This window comes from Enoplosus armatus, chromosome 7 (genome assembly GCF_043641665.1).
Source record: "Enoplosus armatus isolate fEnoArm2 chromosome 7, fEnoArm2.hap1, whole genome shotgun sequence".
Lineage (NCBI taxonomy): Eukaryota > Metazoa > Chordata > Actinopteri > Centrarchiformes > Enoplosidae > Enoplosus > Enoplosus armatus.
In genome coordinates this window covers 8716458-8743598 of record NC_092186.1, presented here as the reverse complement: position 1 = coordinate 8743598, position 27141 = coordinate 8716458, and the positions used below count along the sequence as shown (strand labels likewise).

General features: G+C 42.5%; 1 protein-coding gene across 1 annotated transcript in view; it reads left to right on the top strand.

The window, feature by feature from the left end:
- Nucleotides 1-399: 399 nt before the first annotated feature.
- The window catches only part of dab1a (DAB adaptor protein 1a), a 39562-nt gene continuing 12820 nt past the window's right edge, over nt 400-27141 (top strand). Inside the window, exons 1-4 of the mRNA XM_070909184.1 lie at nt 400-469; nt 15893-16032; nt 18139-18237; nt 23645-23776. Coding sequence (XP_070765285.1) covers nt 400-469; nt 15893-16032; nt 18139-18237; nt 23645-23776 — 441 coding nt within the window. The remainder of the gene's footprint in view (nt 470-15892; nt 16033-18138; nt 18238-23644; nt 23777-27141) is intronic.

Below are 27141 nucleotides of genomic sequence, written 5' to 3'. Positions count from 1 at the left end.
TGACAGGAAGCAGGAAGTGTAGAGCAGGTCTCTCCAGTCTGTTACCATGGGCAACATCCACTCAAGGCCCCGATCAGAAACCAGCTCATTCTCATGCCTGCTGAGAGCTCTTGGTAGGTTTTGCCTGCCAGGAGTAAACACAACCTAACTGAAGCAAACCTCTTTCTTCCTCTCTTTCTCCCCAGCTCTCTGTGGGTGTGTGTGGGATGTTGTGTCAGGGCTAAAGCCCATCCATCTCCCATGAGCCTGTGTGCCCACACACACACCTGGCGCCTCCACGCACACACCCGGCGCCCACGCACGCACAGCCGGCACTGACGCTGTGAACTGGACCCTCGGAGCCCAGCGGATCCCAGCGGAGCCAAGCGGAGCGGAGTCTAGCCCAGTTGGAGCCTGAGGATGTCAACAGAGACAGAGCTACAGCCAGCGGTCAGGCCCAGCAGCGTCAGACGGGACTCCAAGAGGAAAGGTAAGCACACTATCACACCTGTTGTACATTTTGAAACAAGGAAGTTATTGCTCATTACTCTTCTAAGTTGTAGTGAAATTAATTTACTCGTTACTCTGGGAGGAAAGAAATCCCTTTAATAGTACTTACTTAGATTACGACCAAATCCTAACCTGTTAGATATGGGCACCATATTGCACCATGTTTGAGCCAGCCGAAAAACGATTCTAGTCTGTTTACCAGTGATGTCGACATTCCCACCGTTATCTGTAACAAGACACGGGTCTTCTGCAAGTTTCATGTGGGTCCTGCCATTTATTTGTCACTCTACAACACAGGGCTGCACGATGAAAGGAAAGTTGTAGCCTCCTTCAGGCTAACACACACAGAACTTATATACAAATATTTAGATTAGAATAAAAATAAAAACATTATATACAGTTGCTCATGTACATATATTATACAAAGGTAGTGGTATGTGGTATGGTAATGTGCAAAACCGACAGAAAGTTTCACTTAAAGTCTTTTATTTATGGTGGAGTGCGGAGGATGAGGTTGAGGAGTCTCACAGCCTGAGGAAAGAAGCAGCAACAGGCTGTGGCTGGGGTGGATATTGTTGTACGGTGAAAATCAAAATGTAATGTGTTACGATGATGAATTACAATAGAGTATATTGCAAAAACAAATGACTGTTTTTGCAATGTACTCTAATAAAGGCTGTACCCTCTAAAACTATTGTTAGACTACACCAAAACCTTTGTCAGCTACTTTTTTCTCTTTATTATTTGTGTCTTGATTCGCTGTTGATGATGGATTCGGGTCAGACAACAGAATGCTCGGCTGCTGTTGTTCATAGCTAATTAACAGGTACGGGGGTATTACGCTGCAGTAGGTTGCTACCAAACAGGTGCAGGGATGTTGTGGTTGGTGAGAAGCAAACAGATCCAGGTGTGAAAAGCTCCAGAGGCAGGTAGCTAGCAGGTGTATGAGAGCAGGCCTGGGTGGTCTCAGAGCAGAGGTGATGCCAGGGGCCAGGCTGGCAGCCATCACCCAGCTGCTCAGTGCCACCTGCCCGACTGCGAGAGCGACGTCTAGCATTCTCTGAATAAGCATCTGATTGATGTAGCAAAAACTCTGGACACCGTCGGGAACGACATTTAATGGATGCACACACACACACACACACACACACACACACACACACAGAAACACACACAGAAACACACACTCACTATCACCTGCAGCAGATGCCTCATTGCACACGTGCGTGTCAGCCCCTGCAAACAAGCGTTGGTTCCCCCATACACAGTGTGTGAGGGAAGGCTGAATGCCTCTCATGTCCTATTTAGAAACAGTATTGTTCTGCTGCAATGGAGATCATGTTCATCATTCAGACTGCTCTCCATATGTGGGGAGATGCAGACACACACACACACACACACACACACACACACTGGGACTGGGATTGAAGCCCAGAAGAGCATATGAGAGGAAAGATGAATGGTTTGCCTTCAGCATTCAGACTTGAGGGTTTTTGGGTTTTTAGCTTCTCCTCTCTGCCTTCTACCCCCGTCTCTGTGTGTGTGTGTGTCTCTCTCTCTCTCTCTCTCTCTCTCTCTCTCTCTCACACACACACACACACACACACACACACACACACACACACACACACACACACACACTACCTTACACCTTGTCTCTGTCTGCATCTCTCTCTCTCTCTCTTTTTTTTATGGTATGTTAAATTTACTGGGCTACAGAGGCGTCACGCAGAGTACTCATCTCGGCTCTGATCTGGGTCATTCTTCCCGACAAACACACATGTGTTCACGCACACACATAGATACACATATACTCAGCAGGGTGATGAAAGTCAAATGCAATCATACCACATACAAGCAATGAGCGTGCTCTGGGAATAGGAAACTTTGATAATGTTGCTGTTGTTTTGCTTCATGTGTATGACCTGAAACTCCCGTGTACATACAGCACATACGCACGTTTCGGTCCAGCCCCATAGTTTCTGTCTTTTTCGAGTAGCTGGATTTGAATGAAAAAGGACCCGCTGAATAGCTGATCATCATTAGGGTGTAAATGGCGGCTTCGCTGTTGTGAGAATCCCTGCAGGATAGTCTTTCACTCTTGTAATATCCTTCCTCTCTCTCCTCATCCTCCTCCTCCACCCACTGCTCTGACTCCTAAATGACCTTGCCCTGAATGAGTGAGACAGAGGAGAGGCTGATCACGAAGAGAGAGACTGAGAGAGACTAATGAGTCAATGTGAAGGAGAGCTGTTTAATCTCAGGCCTTTGTTTCACAGTTCTGTGGTGAAGAATGTAATGAAAAAGACTATGGGACTGCTGCGTGTTACACATTAATCAAAGATGGCGTGTGCCTGGCTCCATGTGTCAGTGTGTATCTGTGTGTCTATGAGTGCACGTGTGTTTTGGTTTTTTTGTACGTACAATTACGTTTCAGTGGTGAGCTCAGGGGTCATTCCTCTAAGAGAACTTCTCTCTCTGCCAGAAGGTTTTTATTGAATTACTGTGACAAGATAGAGATAACCTTTGACCTTTTAGCATTTACATGACCTGAGCTGGATAACTGCGGCTTTCTGCTTCCACTGACAATGAATTAGACAGTCTTATTGGTCAGGCTCGTTTCTTGAAGTATAATAGTCTTTATTAATCCTCAATAAATCCAGAAAGATTACATCTCTCCACCTCTCTGATTTTCTCTCTCCACCCCCCGCCTCCTTCCTCCCCCACCTCCTCTAGTAGTGTACCTGCAAATCTTAACGATTCTAATATTAATATAGGTGGTCATTTCGCCAACCTTTTAGGCTTGTGACCCTTTATAGCAAAGCAATGCCTGCTCACAACCCTGCTCTGGGAGCAGAGTGGTGTTCCCCTCTCAGGTTATTTCAGTTTTTAGTGGCCTATTAAAGTAAAGATTTGAGAAAATTACAAAACTATAAAATAGATATAATTTTGTGTAACAGAATTGTATTCAGCGGCCCCTTTATTAGGTACAATCGAATGCAATAAAGTACAACAACCCTGCCATAAAGGTGGCGTTGTGGACTACTGTACGTTTCTATTTTTTTGTCCTTACCATTTACATACGTGAGGGGGGGCAGAAAATGAGAAACACCTCAATATAATGCAGTCCTATACAACGGGGGGGGGGGGGGTCCCCCCGTCTATTGCAACCTTGACGTTATGCAAAGGGAGACGACTCCAGTAAGACGCCTAGAGTGGATATTTGTTAATCAGTATAACTGTTAGTTTTTTAAAAGGAAACAAATTTCAATATTCTTCATTATAAATAAAACATAGAGTTGACAGTCTGCCAGTGCAAACACTTTTATATGAATGTCAAATTAGAACAGCGAGCCAATTTGACATTTGTAAAGAGTCCAACAGCTGCAGACAGTTTTGTCTCCACTTAAAACTTTTACATCTCAGCGCCCACCTTGCTAATGAAGAACGACGAACCATGGACGCCTGACTCTGGGGAATCTCTGAATCGCATTTCCCACTTTCACCGTGCAAGCAAATCATTCTGGCATTAGAACGCAGGATTTCAGCAACACTGCATTTTGTCAAATGTAGTGTAATTAATATAATTACAGATTACACTTAAGCTGTTACAGCATAATGAACGAATGCTCTGCTTTCGCTTCACCCTCCGGAGGATCTCTAGGTAAAACAGGGTGCCTGAGAGATGGGGGAGTTTTATTTTACAGTACTCTAATTTAGTACAGTTGTATAACATAAAACTTTTGTCCGCAGTATTTATTCACAGTAGATGCAGCGTGAAGTTCAGTTTCTAAGGTGGCTCCATTCTGACAAAACTAAACACAAAGCGTGAATAAGGATACAGCTCAAAATAGTGAAATCCCAGTTTATAAACTGTCCTGATTTTGGCATATCTGTGTGGAGCTGGCATTGTGCCCGTATTGTTGTTACAATATGTACAGACATTATCAGGGTTGTGAATGAATATCTGAGGCGAGCCAAATGTTAGTAAATTGTGACTGTGATTGGTTAGCTTGTCTACCCAAGCAACCACTTTGGCAGGTATCCAGCAATCATTTAGATGTTTTTCATTTCTAAAACCCTACTTGTTAACATAGCAACACTGACTTTTGTATTTTTGGGGATTTATCGCCCACTCTGGCCAACAGATTAAGTTTTTTTTTTTCTATTTTCAGTATTGTGTCATTATTAAATCATTAAATGTTCAAATAAAACATTCACTGATGCGTGTTTGTCTTTCATGATGTGACACAGAATATGATTACACGTTATAATAACTTCCGCTGCTGTCAACACATGCAGTCAACTGTCATCACAACTCTGACAAATCACGACTCTCCCACAATGAGATTTGGCTGAGGATGTGTGGGAGGATGTTTCTACAGTGTAGCTGGCAGCCAACAGCATGAAAAGAGTGGTTAAGGGTTATAGCTGTGCAGCTGTTAGCCTTTGTGTGTGTGTGTGTGGATGTGTGGATGTGTGGATGTGCGTGTGTGTTTGCTCGTCTCTGGTGTGCGATTAGCAAACACATTATCTTCTTCGTGTGGATATTATGCACACATCCAGTCTATCTGGCACAATCACCGCAGCCATTTACTGTGATATCGTTCCCTGGGGAATCTTAGAGCACAAACAACGGTATTTTGAGTGTGTGTGTGTGTGTGTGTGTGTGTGGTGCATTTGTTTGTGTGTGTGCCTTCTATGAGAGGTAATCAGATCTGTTCCCTCCAATCAGACAGAGATTGAATTGAATTGGCTGTCTGCTGTTGTGGTTGTCAGAGGAGGCCAATAGTGGATTCGGGGGGATAGAAGACAAAAATGACGGCCACTAGCAGATAGTGGCACACACTTTCCAAACGTGGCTTTTTCATCACTAAAACTATATTTAGAGATAACTTCCTCCTCTCTGTCCTCTCCTGCTGTCTGCTGCCCTTCTCTCCCATCAGTTTATTTCTGGAAAATTAGTGACCCATCCATCGTGCTGTGTACTCTTTCACCAGTCTGTGCGTACCCTCAACGTACCCGTCTATTTATCCATCCACTTTTTTTTTCTGCACTATAATAACTTAAAAGGCAAGGTAAGGGTGGTGAGATGTGATCAATGCTATTCCTAGGCAGGCATCTTATTCCACATACTCTTTCTGTGCAGCAGCTCCAGTGACACACTCTTCTGAGCCTATTCCTGAACATTAAAAAAGCTTTCAAATGTGACCACACCGAATAAGCATTGAAAACGCCTGACTCGGAGGGAAAAATATATTTCAGTGAAAGTCTTTTATTTGCTTTCCAGAGTCTTGGACTATATGTGTGTGTGTGTGTGTGTGTGTGTGTGTGTGTGTGTGTGTGTGTGTGTGTGTGTGTGTGTGGCTACGGTAGCTTGTGTACTCTGTGATCCTCTCAGTATGTTCAGCTTAGTCCTCTCCTCCACAGTAGTTGGTGTGGCTTCGCCCACCGCATCACTAACTACAGTCTCCATAGCAACAGTTTGCTCCCTGCTCATAATTTGCACAAAAGGAAAACGTCCCAATGTCACACACGGGCTCTAATAGAGGCCGATACTCTCACCCTGCTGTGCTGGTTGAAGGACTGTGTATTGACAGGACTTTTCTCATTTCTTAGATGTTGACAGGCTGCTGTTTTCTATTTCAGTTTTCTCACAACACACAAACAGAGCTCATCTAAGAAACATCAGTTGTATGTGTTATAGCTAAATCTGTATTGTTCATTTTTTCGTGTCTTGTTAGGCAAAGAATATTGCACAACTCCATTTTCTTGTAGTCAGTGAAGGGGATTTATAGTCCAACTGAAATCTCAAAAGTCATCCCGTTTTAAAGTAAAAAATAATGTCAAAGTCTTTTTCAGATTTATTGTTAATACTTGAAAGGAATATTGAAAGGAAGAAAAAAGGTCTTTGGAGCAACAGAAGTGCTCCTTTAACTTCCTCTAAGATTCTGAGTGGGCAGGCCGTTGTACTTGTTTGATTTACAGCTATGCCTGTAGTTTCTAAACAAATACGGCATACCCACCACAGGAACTTTCCCAGGGAACCAAGAACCTTTTGAGGAACTCAGGAACTAAACCGGATTTTGACCAGAGGAACCAATAACTATTTAGTTCCTTCTTCCAGGGATAGTACTTTCCAAAGGTTCTTTCAGAAACTTTAGGGGCTGAGTTTGCAGGGCAGACTGTCACTGATGACGCCACATGAACTACAACTTGTGTACCGCTTCACAAAACAACTAAGTATTCTAGTATTGAAATATAACTTAATTTGTTGATTGCTGGACTTTTCGGTCAAAATGGGCTAAAACATCTGCTGGTAACTGCAGCTTATAAGCTATGAACAAACAGCATTTTGAAAGCAGTGTTATTGAAGAATAATTACCACACAAATTAGCACCTGATCTGACATGATCTTGGAATTTGTTAAGCTGTTCAATGTGCTAGACTTCTTTGTAGTGATTTCTTTCTCAGAAATAGACTACAGGATATGTCATTTCCAAAGCAGATGGGTATGCTGTTAACAGAGACAAAAACTAGCAATTCTAATTTCAGTTGGACTTAAAGGATGATGATGATGATGGTGATGATGATGATATATACACAGTGAGGAGATAAGAGAAAGTTAGAGACATAGAGAGACACTCTGGCAGATGGCAGAGCTTCCTTTTCATGCCGTATGATGTTCTTCAGTCCTCCTTTGCTCCATCCCACCCTTCCAAGACCCCGGCTGAGTGAATGAAGGGAAGGGGTTCATTATGCAAGATGAGACACAGAAGAATAGAGAGGAGGAAGGACAACAACTTCAATTGGTTCCATATTTTGGCAGAGATGACAGACATGAGAGAAGGCTTTGTTCTGGCACATTCGCCTTGGCATGAAAGGAGGACTGCTGCGTTTTGAGGAGTTACCTGTGTTTCCTAATGCTTTGAAAGAAGGACCTCTAGTGTTTCGACAGTCACACACACACACACACACACACACACACATATGTTCATAAACACACATGCTCACACACACGGACATACACAAACAAGCGCGCCTCCTGTTCACACAGACTGTGGGATTTAGGAAACAAATAGTTTTGACACTTTTCAGTCAGATGTGTCTTTTAGTGTTTGAACAGACTAAATATTGTGTGTGTGTGTGTGTGTGTGTATTCAGGTGAGAGACTAACAGAGGAATGACAAGGACAAAGTGTGAGGTGCTTTTTCTATTTCCTCTGATGACAGGAAGTATTTGGTGGAAGCTCACGATGCAGTGCTCAGGGAGCTACTTGATCTCCTTTTGCAGCTCGATATGAACAGCTACGCCGAGGTGGAATTGAGCGTGTGCGTGCGTGTGTGTGTGTGTGGTGGCTCAGGGGCGACCGACAGTGCAGTCCAGGGGGGGGGGACCGCTTCAGCGTTGCATGACAGGATGCTAGCGGCTTGTTTACACAGCCCACTCTCTCTGATGCCCTGTCAGAGCCCAGAACACACACAAAACAAAACACATGCACACATACATGCACTACACACACAGACATACGCACACATAGGCACATAGACACAGTTACGTGCACGCTCACAGGCCATGTTCCCCTTCGTTAGTGAGACCAATTACCTTGTAATTAAAGCTAGGACGGGAAACGAGCTTTACCACCAAGAGTCCGACGTACAGACAGAGGGATGCTGGGATGCTGGGTGGAGGAGAGGAGATAGAGAGTCAACAGGACTTAGAATGGCCTCATGCTGGCAGAGCTATTGTTGGCTTCTTATTAAATGGGGAGGGCATAGAAGCAGATGAGATGAAATGAAAGGGTAGAGGAGGTGATTAAATCTCCTTATTCCCCTATAGGACATGCTGTGTTCTGTTGTATGTTGGTGTGTGTTAGATGAAATTCATTTCCTCAGATGAAAACAGCACTCTGATGACCGCTGCCATCCCCATCATCACAGTTCCATTTAGATTTTAGTCTTAATCAGCACGGTGTTGTACATACAGCAAATTCAGTTTCATTTTCCTCACAACAGCTGAGTGCTTTTTCCATATTACACAGTACATCTTGTTATGGAGAAAGTAATAAACAAAACCCAGAACGCACACGCTCTGAAAACAACTTTGGCGACTGAGAATGCAGCCATGCTGAAAAGTATACAGGCACAGAGCAAGGAGTTGTTTTGCTCTTTGTGCTTTTTTATTAAAAGCTTCAAGCATTTCCTAAAATTCTGCTTCTTTGCATAACAGTAAGTGAGCAATAAAGTCAACTCTTGCCATGATCGCCGTGTGCACACTCAAAATCCTCAGTGGGCTTGTGGCTGGATACAAAGATCAATGCAATGAAAAATAACAAGCACAGAACTCGTCCAGGCCCATGGCAAGTGTGTGCATATCTGAGACAGCGGCTCTTTTACAGCTCAATACAGTAAAGTGTGTGTGTGGTAGAGCTGGGAGATAAAGTGAAAAAAGTAACATCTCAATATTTTTAAGTTTTACTAAAGGATAATAGACCAGTAATCTTAGTGAACTTCATAAATGCCATTAGAGTTACACAAAGTAGTAGAAGCAACAACTACTTCTACGTTTCGAAAAAAATCCAGGCTCCCACCGGATGTTCACTCACAAGATGAATAAGTTTCATACTGTAAATACAAACCATAACCCTATCTTTGAAGCTGTCCCTCATTTTATCCAGTTTAACATTTACATGAAACTGACCACCTTGTGTAGCTGCGCTGACTGAGCCAGAGAAGACAACATACAGCTAGCATTAGCCATCGAGTTGCACTAAACAATGTGACCACAGGTACAATGCGGCAGATCAGTGTGGATTGTGCATTACACATTGACACCAATGATTACCACAGAGGTAAGTGAGTAAGAATAGCACCAAAGGACTTAGTCTATTAAGAACATTGTCTTGCACTTTCAATATAAAGGTAAAAATTTACTTGTATTTAAGGGTGAATACTGAATGGCAATCTTTTTTTAATTTGCAAATGGCACACAAACACCATGTTATTTATACTAGTTACCTACAGGACTTAACTTTCTAGTTGAAGTATTTTAAATAACATAAAAAGTGCCTGTGATGTCAAATGCTATAAGAATAAGTAATTTAAAAAAGTCTCCTTATAGGCCTCTGTCTTCCCCAACTCCCATCATACACATGTCAAAGTTTTCTCTGTCTGCTCTTCCAAAGTGACCTTGACACAGGGTGCGGGTGGGACGGTAATGGGAAGTGTGTTGCATCTGTCCCTGACAGATGCAACACACTCTAATGTTCTCTAATGTTTTTCTGCCACAGAGGATAGCTGGACGCCTCAGGACACGCAGCACAGTTTCATGCACAGACAGCTCAGGTCTCTGGCTGTGCCCCTGTCATCCAGGTCAGAGCAGTGGGTGGTGGGGAGACGGAGCTGGAGGAAAGGGGGGAAGAAATGGAGGTGGAGAGACAAGGAATATTGGGATGAGAGGAAAAGTGACAGAGTTATTACACCATTACATCTCTTTGAGATTGTCCAGAAGACTTACTTTACTTACTCAACTTTCATGATGTTGGGTCACCTTCAACAGGTGAGCCACTGCTTTCTTCTCGCGTAGATGCCAAATTGCTAATAATAAGACAGATAAATGGTATCAAAAACCCACAGGCGGAACATGAACCAAATACATCTTCTACATCTTGTTCACATATTTTAGCAAACTACTCAAAAGAAGCATCTATATTTGGTAAAAACAACAGCAGTCATGTTGGAAATAAGACAGAAAGAAATGCACATCAGCCAAAGCAGAGCACTCATTTATTTGATGAGTGACTGCAGCACTTTATCATCTCATTCTACACCTGGTATTTCACTTCAGCAACTACGGCTATGTTTTGTGCATATGCGTATACTCAGTCAAGTGTGAGCTTTTGTGTGCCAAATCAATCGGCCAGAATTAAGCGTGGAGCTGAGGGGGAAACTTGTTGTTTTCTTGGCACATGCTGTTTGTGGGTTTAAAAGAGTCTGTGTGAGAGCGGGTATGAGTGAGTGCTTCATCTGAACAAGTCTCTGATAGGTAAAGAAAGCACAAAAAATAAACCCCCGCACACATTCGGCAGCAGGGTTTAGAAGCAGGATTAATTGGAGAGTAACTGCCGTGTTCCCTCATGTGCTGTTGAGTGTTTGTTGGGAACCATCCCAGCTGTAGTTAAGAGCCGCTGGGTGCTTCTTCATCTGGAGCACAGCGAAACAAGCTACACACCAGCCACTGCAGACAATACAGACCTGCTGAAAATAAATAGTGGAATCACCCTTTGTGCCACCAACATCACTTCTGAGGAATATCAGAAATGAGTCGCAAATCATAAATCAAAGCAAAGCCACGAGTCCACCTTTCTTTCTTATACACAAGAGCTGCTATATCTCTCACTCATTCTTATCCAGTGGCCTCCAACTAATGGCCTAAGTCTCCAATGTCTAATGAAATTAATGAACTAGACTGTTATGCATTGTTGGCCTTACGCTGAAAAGCCTTTGCACTTGGCTTCAATCTCCAGCCTGGATGATCAGCATGATTTTGAACAGAGAAAAACTGCACCATTGAAGATCACCGCGAATACCTCTGCAGGTCATCTGAAACATCTGAAACATGTTTGGACACATTAACATCAGTCTAAAAGCCGGAAAAGGCTAATCTGTCATACTGTAACTGTGTGAGTGAATAGGTCTAACCTAGGAGAGAGATTCATCAATCAAACATGTTGCAAGTGAGTATGGTTAGATTAAAGGGACATTCTGGTTCAATACAACTTTCTCCTATCAATGATTACAGTAGCTGCGTTTATATGGACCCTGATATTACACTAATAATTGAACTAATAGCCCAATCAGAATAAAAATGCCTGATGTAACCACCTCAATCAGAATAGACTGTCCTGATACGGCCCCATCGGAAGGAATTTTCAATCGGCTTGAGAGGGGTGGTGTGAACCTTCATCTATTATTAAAATATTAGCGCCTAATAACCATGTAAACGCTTAACCGATCATTTCTCTTGGGTTGGAATAGATATATTCTTTCTGTGCATGTTTGCCCCACGTGGCGATAATATTAGGTGACTGCAGGGGGCACAATAACATGGCGGTAGTAAAACAAAACTCTGTGACTGATACAACTTTATCGTTGGAGACCGTAAAAGATTTAAGGATTGTTGAACACCTCGATGGTCAAAAGGCTCAAAACTACGAGTTGTTCAAAAACAAAAAAACTGCTCATATTTCCAGTAGATTAGACGCTTCTCAGCGGGTGGAACCACTTTGTGCATGTCAAAAAAGTTATTTTCAGATTAAATGCTTTGGGCTTATTGGATCACTTTAATTAGCGTCCATGTAAACAGAATCTCTAATGAAATATTGTCCATGTACTGTAACTGCTGCTAATGTTGTCGCCAGTAAGAAACACGAGTCAATCCGATTTTAAATACAATAGTAAAATGATGATGAAAATCATTACTCAACCTGTCCAAACATACACATACACAGTTTACAGACCAACGCCCTGGCTTAACATGGAGCTACCAAACTGGAGTTGTGTGTGCAACAGTTTTCCTGTGCAATGAAGAATTATTAGCAGTATTTCAGGTGGGCTAACTTATGGTTTTACCTGCAAATAAAGTGAAAGAGGTGAAAAATAAATCTGATCTCAATATGTATGTAATCTAACTGTCACCTGACCAAAGGGGGAAGGTTCATGCAGAGACAAAGAGGGGTTGGGACTTCTGTGGAGGAGAGGAGGGTGAAAGGGAAACCAGTTGGGAGAGAGTGATGGAGAAGGCAGAAGGTTACAGTTGCCAGGGGCGATGCTAGGGGCTTCCCTGAAGGGCTAGACGTACTGTACCAGCAGTCACCTGCCATCTATCACCTGTGGAAGTGTGTGTGTGTGTGTGTGTGAGAGAGAGAGAGAGAGAAGAGAGTCAGGGGGGTTCTGCCTGTCATAACGCTCTAATCCTGAGTGACATTTATCCAATGGAGGCCTCGCTCATTCATCCATCCATCACGTTATTTTCCTCCTTTCCATCCTTTGCTCTTCGCTTTATGTCCTTCCCTCCCTCTCTGCTTGTTGCTTCAGACAGACAGTCAAACCAACCCTGCATACCAAGTACTCACACACACACACACATATACTGTATAAGGTATTAACTGTTTTACTGGAGCCCAGGAAGCTGAATTCCAGATATTATGGCTCTGGTGTGGCACTGTAGTGTCTTTTCTGTGCAACCTGAAGCGTGTGTGTGTGTGTGCGTGCGTGCGCGTGCGTGTGGATCAGCCATGACAGATGAAACGGAAGATTCTTTCATTAGTTGTGTTTGAAGCTCAGCGGGGTCACAGCAATAGCAGACATTTAATTACAGCAGACTGAATGCTTGCCCTGCTGACACACACACATACATACCTACATACATACATACATACATACACACACACAGGCACTCACGCACACTCACGGGGAGGTCTTTCAAGGAACATGCTCCCAAAAGGTAATAATATAAACCACTCAGCGGGAGAAGTAACCCTGGACCCCTCTACCCTTTTCTCTCTTTCTTCCATTCTTGGCCTTTCTCGACTTCTCCCTGTCTCAGTGTTTCTCTCCCTCGGTGTACTAAGTATAGCAGCAGTAATGGTGATGGATGCAGATGGAGGGAGCAGGTCTTAAATGTCAAACTCAAAGGAAAACCGCTGTTCCAGTGAGACAAAAGCAGCTGGACACATCCAGTGTTATCTAGCACTCACACGTTTACATACATACATGAAGTCCTGCACAGCCCAGACTATGTAGCAATGAAGAAATTGATCCTCGGATGTGTGTATAAAAATTCTGATTACATTTCATTTTTAGGATGGGTATCAATTGAAATATAATATACATGTAAATATGAATCAGTACAGATTTCTCAAAATGTGTTAAAATCTTCGCTGAGTTGTCAAGGAAATCCCCTCAAACATTTGAATCAAGTTTTGTGGTTTTACAATTAAATGAGCTTTGCTACACCATTTGTATATTAAAAAGTATTTAATCGAAACATTTTATAAACATGGAGATTCTGATGAGGTTGCATCTACAGACTAAGACTTTTCTGGCTGCATTAAAGGTACCCTGTGGAGTTTCTGACCACTAGTGACACTCAATGTTTTTATGGGAGAGTCCCTGTTTTGTTTGTATTGTGCACAAACACACACACACACACACACACACACACACACAGACACACAGACACACAGACACACACACAAGCATGTACAAAAAATGTAGCAATGTGTTAACAAAGGCGAGGAAGAAGAAGACTGCAAGCTAGAAAACATAAATGTAAACAATGCACGATTTCAAATACTGAAAAATCGACTTGTTTTGTGTGGAAGTAACACTGAATACAAACGTAACTCTTGTTTGTTTACAAGAAAACCCCACAGGGCACCTTTAAGGCTTGTTGGTGGCTATACAACAATGTAACTTCATGTAGGATATTAGATTAAAGTTTCCTGCTTTGTTTTCACAAGCAGTCAAAGAGATTTAAAGTTGTTGTGTTTCCTGACAGGCAGCTCATGTTTGGACGTGAAAGATATATGAGTGTTTTTTACACACAGTAGCAGTGGCATGTTTCTTATTGTTTACGCAGGGGAAGAGATACTGGGTTGGGGGGGGGTCATCATACTGTGTACTCGCCTATATGCACATTTCACGGGACTGTTTCAAGTTTAATGAAAACAATATTTAAATGTCTTCAAACATCTCTGCGTTGAACAGAGACAATCCTCCGGTGGTTTAATCACTTACTCTCATCTCAGCCCAACTGAGACGTGACACAATAGAGAAAGCTGTTCTCTCTTACTCGCTCCAAAATAAGGACAGATGTTCGTCAGCTCTTTTGTCTCTGAAGACTTTGAGGCAGACAGTCATGATTTACTCCAAGTAGGACTTTGACTGTGTATGTGTCTGTTCAATGATTCAGAGGAATGAGCTCATCCACACCGTACATGTGTGTGTGTGTGTGTGTGTGTGTGTGTGTGTGTGTGTGTGTGTGTGTGTGTGTTGGTGTCATTTTTTATCAATGGAGAACAGAGTGAAGTGTTTTTCTCCTGGAGATAGTGTACCCAACTTTCCTTCATATTCAGACAAATTAATTTCCATAAACATGATCTCAGGCAGCCTACAACTGTTAAACTTGCTATTTGAGGTTTTCACAGTGCAGGGCTGTTAAACCAACACGAGTATCCTGTTATTTTGTCTGATAATGAGGCCTTTTGTTGCCTTAAATGTCCTTAAACATCATCCAACCTCTAGAATCCTGCGCATATATTATAAGTTCATGTGAAAAATGGGCATGTTAGTGTTTTGTTTTGTGGCCAGCAGACAAAGCCATGAGAGGTAGGAGATTAGTGTTGGACAAAGATGATTCAATAGAGCCATATAACACCGATGCTCTCGCCTGTGGTGAAAGGGCTCATTTCTACTATACTGCAATGCTGTACGGACTCTGTGTGGATGGAGGGAGTGTGAAAGAACGAGGAGAGGAGGAGTGGGACCTCTCCATCACTCCGACTATGACCTTCCAAGAGTCACGCTGTTATAGAGTACAGAACTAATGCCTCAATATATTATCTGAATATGCTGCATTATCATTATGCTTCTCACTACCGCTCTTGCAGTCTTTCACTCACATATATACACTCTCAGAAACACAAAGCAGAGACTCACACAGATATATACAATATTTGATGATGAAATGTTAGCACACTGCAGGTCAGAGATAGAGAAACAGAACGGGAGAAAGATGGAGAGAGCACAAAACAAAGAAAATGAGTTTAGCCTTATGAGCGTATATTCTCTCTCTCTGCCCTGTATTGTATATGTGTGAAGAGGACCATTGTAGTCACTTCAGGAGATAACAGACCTGGACAAGAGCAAGGTCAACATGCGCGCGCCATCGCCGACACTCACTAATGCATGCGCACAATGCCGACAATCTCGCACACAATAGAGGGTGAAGAGAGAGGCAGGACTGAGGGAGACAGGGGAGATAAGAGCAAAATGTCACACTATTATTTTGCAGAGAAGAGAGGAGTCACAGTTTTACCTCTAATCCCGCCGAATTTCATTGATTCACGTGTCGTGAGCGTATTGACCGGTGCCATTCATATGATACCACAGTTCAATGCTGGCCTCCGATCTGACTTAATCACATAAGAACATGGTGCTAACATCAGTAGCTTTGACCTGTACCATGGTTGTTTTTCTGTAAGATTACTGTTGAAGTCTTTTGTGGTCTGTGTGATTGATGGTCCCGAGGTAATAGCACTGGTCTGAGGTAGACGGGGGGGGGGGCCTTGACTGGAAGATGTACTATAGACTGCAGCGTGTGTGTGTATGTGTGTCTGCAGGGCAGGATCGCAGCGAGGCGGCTCTCATCAGGCGTTTTAAGGGCGATGGCGTCCGCTACAAGGCCAAACTCATCGGCCTGGACGAGGTCACTGCCGCCCGTGGAGACAAACTCTGCCAGGACTCGATGATGAAGCTCAAGGTAAGGAAAGTCTTCTTCTCTTTTCTCTCTGTTGATGGATCTTAAATTAAGAATTTACTTGCTCTTTTAATTTACAGCTTAAAGCTTGCTACTAACATGCATCTTTGCTTGTTAGTTGCAAGAAATTACTACATTTTGACTTTAACACACAGAAATGATGTAACGTGATTGCCCACAGCCGCATGAAGTTCCATGACCCACAAAAACCATCAATAACCAGCACAGTAGTCCGTCCATAAATAGTTCTTCAACTTCATGCATATTCTAAACTCCAACTTTTAAATATGCATGTTTTGTACATCACAGCATAACTGCGCCTGTGTGTGTGTGTGTGTGTGTGTGTGTGTGTGTGTGTGTGTGTGTGTGTGTGTGTGTGTGTGTGTGTGTGTGTATGTGTGCACGCACGTATAGTTGAACTTGTTTGTTTATAGTTTGACGTATATTTTTTTGCCAATTTCCTTTGCAAATTGCCAGAGGAGAAGGGTGGAAGAAGATAGATAAAAAGTGAGGACGTTATAATTTATAGGCAGGACGATGATCGGTGCTGGAGGAAGTGAGGAGGTTAGCCATATGGATGAGAAGGGGATCGGGGTGAATGTCTCATTTGCAAGGACAGGAACAATTAGAGGGAGAGGCAGACAGATGGGGTAGTTAGCAGAGGATAGAAGGCATAAAGGAGGGGAATGATTTGGATGATAGGTGAGAGAGAGATGAGAGAGGATAAAGATGAGGAGAAAAGGCCATTTATTTGGTCATTTATGAATAGAGGCCTAATGAACACACTGATTTAGTGAAGCATTTTACTGTAGCATGCATATGACATATGACATGACATATAACATTTAAATAATGTTACACTAGAAAATGTCCAAATGTCCCCAACAGTCAAAACTTTACATAAAGCCTAGATTTAGCTCCTTTTTCCACAGATGTACGCTGAAAGAAAACAGTCAGTATGTAGAGCGCCTTATTCATTATTAATTGTACTTTAACATATGGGATCCACATGCTGCAGGAGGTATTTAAATGGAGAAAATTACATTTATGTTTTGTTTGTGTAGTGAAAACTCTATCCAGCCCTGGCGTAGAGGGGTGAGGAGAGGATAGACAGCTCATTGATCAAACAGCTTCCCTCCTCCTCATTTATTCAGACAGGAAATCCATCAACTCCTTTTCTCTGATCTCTCCACCTCTTCTTTCACACTGCTCCTCCCTCTCCTAGCCCGACTCCCACAATTCTCTGATCTCGCTCCTCTCTTTTCTTCTCCTTTTGTGACTCACCTATGCAAATGGAGGTGGGGTGAACGTAAAGGGGAATTAGATTCACTTAAAGAGTTATAAATAATCAGTATGTCATGTTCAGTGAAGGCAAGTTGTGTTGTCATGAGTTGTGTTGTCATGAAATGAATTTTTTGCTGTACCTGCCTTGTCTACTTTTTGAGTTAATAATGATTTCCTACATTTCCCACAATGCCTTTCAACAGCCTAAGGTTAACGTAGCCTGATACTGGCATGAGATATTTGGTGGATATTTGTTTTTCTGGCTTAAATAGCTTTAATGTTTATAACAATTAAAAGGTATGAATGTACTTCTACTTCCAAATAATATTGTACATTTCTAACCAGCAGCCTGAGAATGTTCCTTTACTGCCATTATTCACTAATATATTCTTTAATGTACTGTAGTCTTGCTTGTTTGGTTTACCAGATATTGTGCGTGAATAAATAAATATCTACCAGATATTCATGACGTTTTGTTCAAGTCATGGTTGTTAATATTCATCACAAACATGCCTCAAAAGACTTTTGAGGCTACTGTGGCTGAAAAAGTGATGAATTCTGTGATGAATTTCTGATTTCTGATAAAGTGATTCCACTATGTGGTGTTAATTGCTGAGATTGTCTATTGACAGTTATTGACGTAAAATTATTATTATTATTATTGAAGTCAAAGAAAATACGTAATCCTACAAGGAGAGGGTCATTCTGAGAAAGAAGGTGCCCAGAGAGAGTAGGTAGTCTGTAGGGTCTTACCTTCTCTCTACACTGCACACGTGTTTCTGTCCTGCTTCTAACTTCTGTGTGTGTGTTTCTTTCTGTCCTCAGGGTATAGCCGCAGCGGCACGGTCGAAAGGAGAACACAAACAGAAGGTGTTTCTGACCATTTCCTTTGGAGGGATCAAGATCTTTGATGAGAAGTCAGGGGTAAGCTCGGAAGCAAATGAGTATGTGTGTGTGTGTGTGTGTGTGTGTGTGTGTGTGTGTGTGTGTGTGTGTGTGTGTGTATGTGTGTGTGTGCGCCTGCATGCAGCATTCCTGTGTGTGCGTGTTTCCTCTGTTAATGAGGCATCACCATGAGAGGGAGGGGCCCCTGGGGAAATCAGGAGGCCCTAATTGAAACCCTGAGAACAAGGCCTCAGTAGATGAGAGAACATGGCTATCCCATTGTCTGCCCCTCTGCAAACAACCACAACACTGGTTCTATATAATGCTCCAGGATTAGGCTTTCTCCATCTTACATGGCTGCTTTTCAGGTTGACCGACTGGATCTGTGCAGACTTTGCTGTCCGACTGCTATCATGATTATCTCTTACTGTCTGTTGAGATCATAGAATCACCTAAATGACCTAAACAACTCTAAAAGTTTGCCTGGGTTTCACTGATGTAGTGACATATTGACAACTCAGACACAACCAGTAATAGATAGAGGACGCTCTATGGACTGAAAAACTGTGAATTCAGTTGTTAAATACTGTTGCAGAGCGAGTATGCATGCAGCTCAAGGGAAAGCCAATAGAGCGTAGTGATTTCTTTCTAAATTTCTTACTCAAGGATCCTCTGACAGGTATTGTCCAGGTTCGATTCCCCAACTGGCCGTCCCTGTCACAGTATCCTTGAGCGAGAAATATAACGCCTACATTCCCCAAGATACTTAGCGCTCTGGTTGGAGGACAGCCTCACTAAACAGGCCATTTCGCTGTCATTTGTGTTACTAATGGAAAATTAGCGTCCCATTAAGTCCCACAAACTTCAGCTGTAAGGTGCTCGGCTCAGTTTGCTCACTGCAGCACACTAAGATCGTCTGTGCATGTTAGACTTTTTGTTTTGGCAGGTGGAGTAAAACGGCCTTATTCTTAAAACATAATACAACATTAACATCTGCTCTTGTGTATGTTATGTAAATATGCAGTGTGAGTGAGCTGTCAGTTTTGCTCTGCTCTGTCTGTCGGTGGATCTGATTGTAAATGTAGTCTGGTTTAGACACAATATGAAGCTTGGTGCTCCGCACCTGGCTTCAGTGGCCGACGTGGTAAGTCTGAGATTTACACCTCGACAGGAGCTGGATGTCACTGTCACTGACACTGTGTGTGTGTGTGTGTGTGTGTGTGTGTGTGTGTGTGTGTGTGTGTGAACCCAGCAGTAATTCAACAGTGCAGGGTATTAGACAGGCAGGACACAGTAACCAGTGGCCTCCCACATGGCAGCCATATTGCATACAGCCAACTCATCCCTCACCAGTCCAATCCTTCATCCCTCTTTTTATAACCCTCATTTCTCTTTGTCTCATTCCCCCTTCCTGATGTTTCAAACTCTCTACACTGAAAGACAGAGAGGGATAAAGAGAGCGAACCAGAGACTGATAGAGAGGTAGAGAGTCAAAGGGGAGAAGGTGTGGAAAAGAAGAAACAAGAAAAGGGCAACAAAGAGAAGGTGAGAGGAATCAAGGATGTGAAAAAGACCGATGGAGGGAGGATGGGAGGGAGGGACAAAGACAGACTGAAACAGAGTTAGAGGGATAGGTAGAGAATCAGTAAGCATATGTCAAAGTAAAGCTCTCTACAGGGAGACCTTGTCCTCTGTCTCCGCACATTAATATTAACTATAGAGATATGCTGTCCTTACTATCAGTCCTTCAACCACTTCTAATGGCTAGGGAGGGAGAGAGGGAGATGGAGAGAGAGAGAATGACTCTGCTGAGGTTCAGGGATCTTGACAGTCTCGTTCCCCTCCTGTGCATCAGTCAGCCAGATGGGTGGATGGATGTATGGGTGAACAAATGGATGGATGGCCTCTCTCTTGGAGGAGGGAAGGTCGTGCAGGATGGAGGGAGGTGGTGCTTGAGATGGAGGAGAAGAAGAGGGGAGACATTAATCTAGCAGAGGGCAGGCCAGCATGTCTCCCTCTCTCTCTGTCAGCCTCTCTCTCACACACACACACACACACACACACACATAGGCACGTGCGCCCTACCCTCTTCAACCCTCTTTGTCAGTTTCGTCAGGGCCGCTGCACCACATCAGGTCAGGAACTCACAAGAGTGAAGGGCTGAGCTCGCCGGCCTGCTGCTCCCTCAGACAATGAAATCAAAAAGATCAAATTAGTCCAGTTCAGCCAACAGAAAGGACAACGTCAAAAAAAGTACACATGAAGGAAAGCTAGTTGGAAAAGACCCTGGAGTATTCATGTGGAGGCTAGACAGAGATACACTCTGCACTCCTGCATTTACTTCCAGACCCTTCCATATATTCTCTTCAGATCAGATCAGATATATTGTAACTTTATGTTGACTGACAAAGACCATCCCATTTACAATGTTGATTACAAGGAGGGGATATAGGAATTAAAGGGATATGAGAATTGTGATAAACATCTCTCGTGAAATACCCAAAACAACTAAAGTTGGCAGAAAGGTTGTGTTCATGTAGGACCCCATCGCTCATAGTAAGAAGCTGTCTGGTTTTCAGGGCCTTTAGTAAATTCATGATGTGTTTGTTGTGTGTGTTTGTCTCTTCTCTCTTTTTGTCACTTTCTCAGCCAACTCAGTGTCAAAATGTTGATTATCAGACATTATTTAACGGCACTGTCCAGTTTATGTGTATTTGTATCAGTGACTGACAGAGAGCTCCTTATGAGTAACCACAGCAGTGCTACCTCTTGCAAGGAACTAATTAAACCTCAAAGCCAACTGCTAATCTCAGTCCTGTCCTACTGGCTGGAGACTGGACAGCCTCCGCAGGCTCTCTGATGATGTCTCCCCTCCAGGAGGGTGATGTGAGAGAGACCTGCTGCCTCTCCTCCTCCCTCCCCACTCCCAGCGTAACTGGGAATATCTTGGTTCAGTGGCCAGCAACTGCTGAAGGGCATGTCCCTCAGAGACACTGACACTGTGTGTGTGAGATTGTGAGAGAGGGACTAGTAATGCATATCAACAGTGCTGGAGAGAATAGAAGAGAGAGTACACAGTCAGTATCGACTTTTTTTATGCACCCACCTGTTTTTGCAAACAATCTACTCCCTCAGAGAATTCATCTATTTAAGCAACTTTGAGCAGCATCTGATAGTTGATGCTGCCAGACATGTCTGCTCCAGCAGCGGCCACCCTCCTGGGAGTAAATCTCACAGTTCTGTCCAAACTTTACCAAGAATGATGCAACAAAAACATTTTGAATGTTTTTGCAACAACAAAACAAAAGTAAGTCACAGTATTGTTGGTGAAAATGTCTCATAGACGAGAGATCCAACGATAATAATGACATTTTTTCCAGCTTTAAGTGTGCAAATAGCAACACAGTAAAACTGGTGTTTACAATGGTGGGAAAACAAGAGTAAACATCTGAGCCAGTTCAAGTTCTACTTATTCGTTGTCACCAAATACCTGCTGGAAGAGTGTTGCTTGAGTGCCGCTGTGGAAGTCCAAGATTGCTAATATTCAATAATTTCATCAAATTGATTTCAAATATATTTTGCGTTATATGTGCACATGACATGTGACAGATATTTTAATTAAATGTACAAAGTTCAATTTGGAAAAATCCAAAACAAAAGACATTGTCTGCCAACTTGAAAATGAAAGTGCAAAGTCCGTTTCCCATTCAATTTCATCATTAATGTCACAGGGTTAGGCTTACACTGAAAAATAATTTTCAGTGCGGGTTCTACTTTTATTTTAGCAATAATGATGCTTTTTCAATCATAAAAATATATATTTTTAGAGATTTTTAGAGGCCGTGGTAAACTACTGGCATAAACAGCCAGTAGCAACAGTACCACAACTCTTCTATACAGCTCACATGAACAACTGAAGGTTGCATCCCTTCATGGTAACAGTCCACCTGTTTTTACCCGTTTTATTCTTTCCAAACAATATTGTCACCAAACTGTTCCAGAAAAGTGTCAAGGAATTGTAATGGGGTGATTCAGATGTGACTGATCAAGTTAGATCCCTGTGGAGCAGTTTTAGCGCTTTGTTAAATCTGGGCCAGTTTAGGCTGCACCTGACAAACTAGGTACTGACTATACGTGCATGTAAATAGTTTCTAATCTCTAAGATGTTCTTGCCTCCAAGACGAAGTAGAGCAATTGAATTTATGCAGCCATCTCATTCTCTGCTCTCTTTGAATCAGAGTCCCCCTTTGTCACCTCACCACCCACCCAGAGATAATTCAATAACCTCTGCAAATGAGCTCCGTGTGTGTGTGTGTGTGTGTGTGTGTGTGTGTGTGTGTGTGTTTGTGTGAACTGCCTTAGCTGTAATTTTCAGGTCAATCAGAGGTGATAATAATAATCATTACTCTAATTATTAAATTAAGAAGACATGACTTGTACAATGATTTTCTATTTCTGCTGGGGCTCTCAGTGTGTGTGTGTATGTGTGTGTTGTAATGTCCCCATGTTAAATTGGTGTCACTCCATTCTGCCATGTCTTATGTCTGGAATAGCTTCAAAGAGAGCAGATGTGTGTGTTTAGCCTCTGATGTATAGAGCTCCAACCCCTAGCATGCACTCAAGGGCTACTGGGTCATTACGTTGACTGTGTGTCTCTGCTCCCAGCATGCAGCTGGCATAGACAATAACAACAAAGCAGACATTTAGTGTGACTTAACAGAGGGCCATTGCAAATTACGTTGTGAATTGTGTTTGTGTGTGTGTGTTTGTGTGTTGTGAGTGAGGGCACAGATGAAGTGATCAAGTCGACAGCTTGCCGAGCTGTGATTGTCACTGATCCCCCCTCTGTCCTCAGGAAAAACAGTGCCATCTGCCACGGGCAATGCCAGCTTGGCACTCCCCACCCAGGCTAAACTAGGGAGGGCAGGGGAGCTAGAAACAGTTTAATATAGGAGACAAGGTCTCTGTGTGAGAGTGTTTGTTTCTGTGTGTACACCTGGGGAAGTTTGCATGGGATTTTCTATTCTGCTCCCCGCAGGTTTTTGGAAAGGTGTACAGGAATTTTCTTTCTTTGTGTGTGTGAATGAATGCGTTCAACTTTTTGATACCAGCTAGGTTTTGTACACCTGAAACAAATGGCATTTCATGAATTCCTGTGTCATTTGCAAAAGAGGAGAGACGCAACAGTTCAATTAACAACAAGGAAATATTAAGTGCATCAAACTTTTGAAAGATGTATTTCAAATTCATTTGTTTCTTATGAGCATTGGGGCCACTGTTGGTGGAAAAATCTAATATTTCATGAATAAAGTGAACAAGTCGTATTTCATTAGCATGAAGTGGTACGTTTTGGGAAAAAAAGAATAAAGTTGTAATCTTTCAAGTTGTAGTTTCTTTGCTTCGTCTGCGTGATTTATTAAACATCCTGTGTCGTGCCTTCCTGCAGGTCCTTCAACACCACCATGCGGTCCACGAGATCTCCTACATTGCCAAGGACATCACGGACCACCGAGCCTTCGGCTACGTCTGCGGGAAGGAAGGGAACCACCGCTTTGTGGCTATCAAGACCGCACAGTCGGTCAGTGTCTGCGTGTACAGATGTGTGTGTGTGTGTGTGTGTGTGAACATTTGAGTGTTTAGCAAGTGTTTGTTTGACCATGCTCCCACTGTGTGTAGGTTAATGTATGATTCATGTTTTCTCAATGGCACGAACCTCTTGACATTTAGATAAGGACTCTCGAACATCAACTCGTGTCCCTTTGTGCTGTTCATCACACAGACTGTTTACTCTGTACAGCTCTAGGTTTTGTGTGTGTTTCTGTGTGTGTGTGTGGAAGGGTTCACGTTGAGTCCTGCAGCAACATACTCTATACGATATTGAGTACCTCTTTTGGACCTTTTATGATTGTTGTTGCTGTTGTTGTGTCTGGCTTGTTTAGTCTGGATCCAGCTGGCTCGCTCTGTAGCCATATTGATTTCCCATAGTGAGTCGATGAGGGTTTGAGTGTGTGTCACCAGCTCTAATGGCATATCCATCCTCCCAGGGCCATGAACCGTGGCTCTTTGACTTAGACAGATACACACAGTCACACACACACACACACACACACACACACACACACACACACACACACCAGGCTGCACTCAACATTTACACCAACCACACTTGCACTCAGAAAATTGTTGCCAACCAAAAGCTACCCGTCCAAACAGCATAGTTAAGCTCTCATCAGTCTACTAAACCGTCATTTACCTGACATGTGCCTGAGGAAAGGTCACAATTATATTTTACTTTTACATTTTCAGGATTTGAACCCTCCATCACGAGCACTCAGACTATTAGTTGTGGAGCAGACAATGAGAGGGGTGGAGGCACAGAGCTTATGGCAGAGGCTGGGGCTGTAATTGGAAAGTAACCACTTTGATGTGAATTAACAAAGCGTCTCTGTCGTCATGAAGACTAAGACTTAAGGTTGTTCTGAAAAGGCCAATTTAGGGGTACATTCGAAAGTAATTGGCTTACCACTCAACTCAAAGTCTCGGCACAAGAAAGACGTGTTTTATTTAGCAAGTTCTAGTGAAGATGGAAGTACACTAATTGCGTTAGAAAGGATTTTGTAGACAGTCTCTTAGTTCGTCACAGTCTGTCTTATAAGTTTTTAGAAAAGTTAAAATTGTAATTAATATGAATAGGTCTATTTGTTACGAAAGCAACCTTGTATCCAATTTGTAGTAAGGCTGCAGAGGGTTTAAAGACGACTTGGAGTCAGTTATTACATCTCCAGTTGTTAAATATTTCATTTTGATGTCTTTGAAAATTTTGGAAAATTAGCATCATGAGCAAATCATAACAGCAACCACAAATGCAAAATAATGTAGTGGTAAAGTGGTTCAGCCATCATTGGTTCAGCTCTATGTTCCACTACTAATGGAAAAGTTCAGCCTAATGCTTTTCAACACTTATAAAGAACACCTTGTTTGCAAAGTGCAAGGTACATTACATTGTACATTTCTGGTTATATGCTGTTGTTTGATGGCTCATTTTTTATTCCCATGGATAACTATGCAAATGTAGATTACGTCACTGAACACTTTTCTTAGGATACTAACGGTACAGTTTTTCTGGTTCAATGATTATAAATCGAGGAATCCATCTTAGAGGAGTTGGAGATACTGTACAGTACTAGCTTGTCCAGTTTTAACATTTCTGTCCAGGTTGTCAAATTTGTTTTAGGAAATGAAGGAAAACATTAAATACATTAGATTTAGATGAGGCAGGTTGAGGGAAATTCAATATACCAAGAAATAAATGCTGGAATATCCTGGAGATATCCTGCCGCTGAACTGTAACCAACACCAGAATTTAATTTAGGTAAAGAGGGTGAATCTGTTACATTAATATTCAAGAGGATGGGAGAGTTGTCTTTTACCCAAAAATCCAGATCAGTGCAGATTTGAATGGAACAGTGTAACTGCAGTAAAAGCCTTTATCACCACTTTTTGTTGGAGTCATTCGTCACTGTTGCCGTAGGCTATGTATTAGTCATCTGATTCAAGAGTGCTGAACTGAGGTTATCTCATCTCGATGGTCCTATGAGCTGGCCAGTCCTCCTAGATCATCCTCGAAGCTTTCTGCATTTACAATTCTCTGCTCTGTAAGACACAGAGAGCTGAGACAGTTTCTCTTACCTGGAAGCTGTGATAGAGAAGGAGCGAAAAAAGGAAAGCGAGAGCGAGATGGCAAGAAAAGATGGAGATTAGAGCATGTATTGTGAAATGCAAAGAGGATCTGAATCTGACAGAGTGACAATAAGTTCCACTGTTGGCTCAGCAGGAGCCACCATTTACCCCAGTGTGTCTGTCATGAGCTGAGAACATCTTGCAGAAAGACAACACTAAAATAGAACTACTTGATGCAAGGCAGCGTTCAGCCTGTGAACTCTGGGTGCACCTTGCGTCAGTCAATAATTGATTAGGTCTGAAACATCATTGTACTATAAGACTTTGCTGTGACAGTACTTATACGTTGTGAGTCATCTAACTGGTTTGTTGTCTGTACTTTTGTTCCCCTGACAAGAAAGGTGGTACAAGGTAGGACAAAAGGCTAGTATCTGCGCTTGTCACTGTCTGAACCAGGCCTAGACAAGGAATAGGGTATGTAGTGATTGTGCAGATAAGCATAGAGGCTTACTGCCTGTCTAGTGTGTCTTTGTGTGCAAGTGTGCCTTAACCTGGTTTCCAGATCCCAATCACAGGCAGTATTATTTATTTAGAAATGAATTGTCTGGAACTTCCATTTTCTTACTTAAGTTGTGTTAGTGACTTGAGGCTTGGTCACTAATCACAGGGGCACAGAAAACAATCAGTCACAAAGACATTGTTACCTTTTAATGAAAGATTTTAGACAAACTAATTGCAGTTTTTTCCCCCGATGCAGAAAATGCTTAAAATTCAGTTTTCTGCCAGTTTGTTTTCGGCCGCTGGCCTAACGTAATCATCCATAGTCAGTTCTCAACAACCCAATCAGGTACCTGTGACTCATCCTGCCTAATTGGACTCACAGACTGTAAGAAACACTGAATTAGAAAAACATAAGGGTTTTTTGGGGCATGTTGCCACGGGAGGGAAGATGAAATATGATCTAAGAAATCCAGTTTGACTAATAGTTTGAAGTAGTAGTTTTACTAGCTTATCAAACGCCAAAACATTGCATAGCATTTTACAATGCTGAAAAACTGTCATGCAGACAAATAATAACAATTTCAAGGAAAATAGTAGATACATGCCATTCATGTTACAAAGTTGTTGACCAGAAACGTGCACTTGTTCACATTTGACATACCAACGCAGCGGGGTGTTGGATAAAGTTGCAGCAAACGTTGAGCCAGTCTAAACGTTTTCTGCATCGGAAACACTGCGTGGTCTCATTGAAACGAGAAGGAA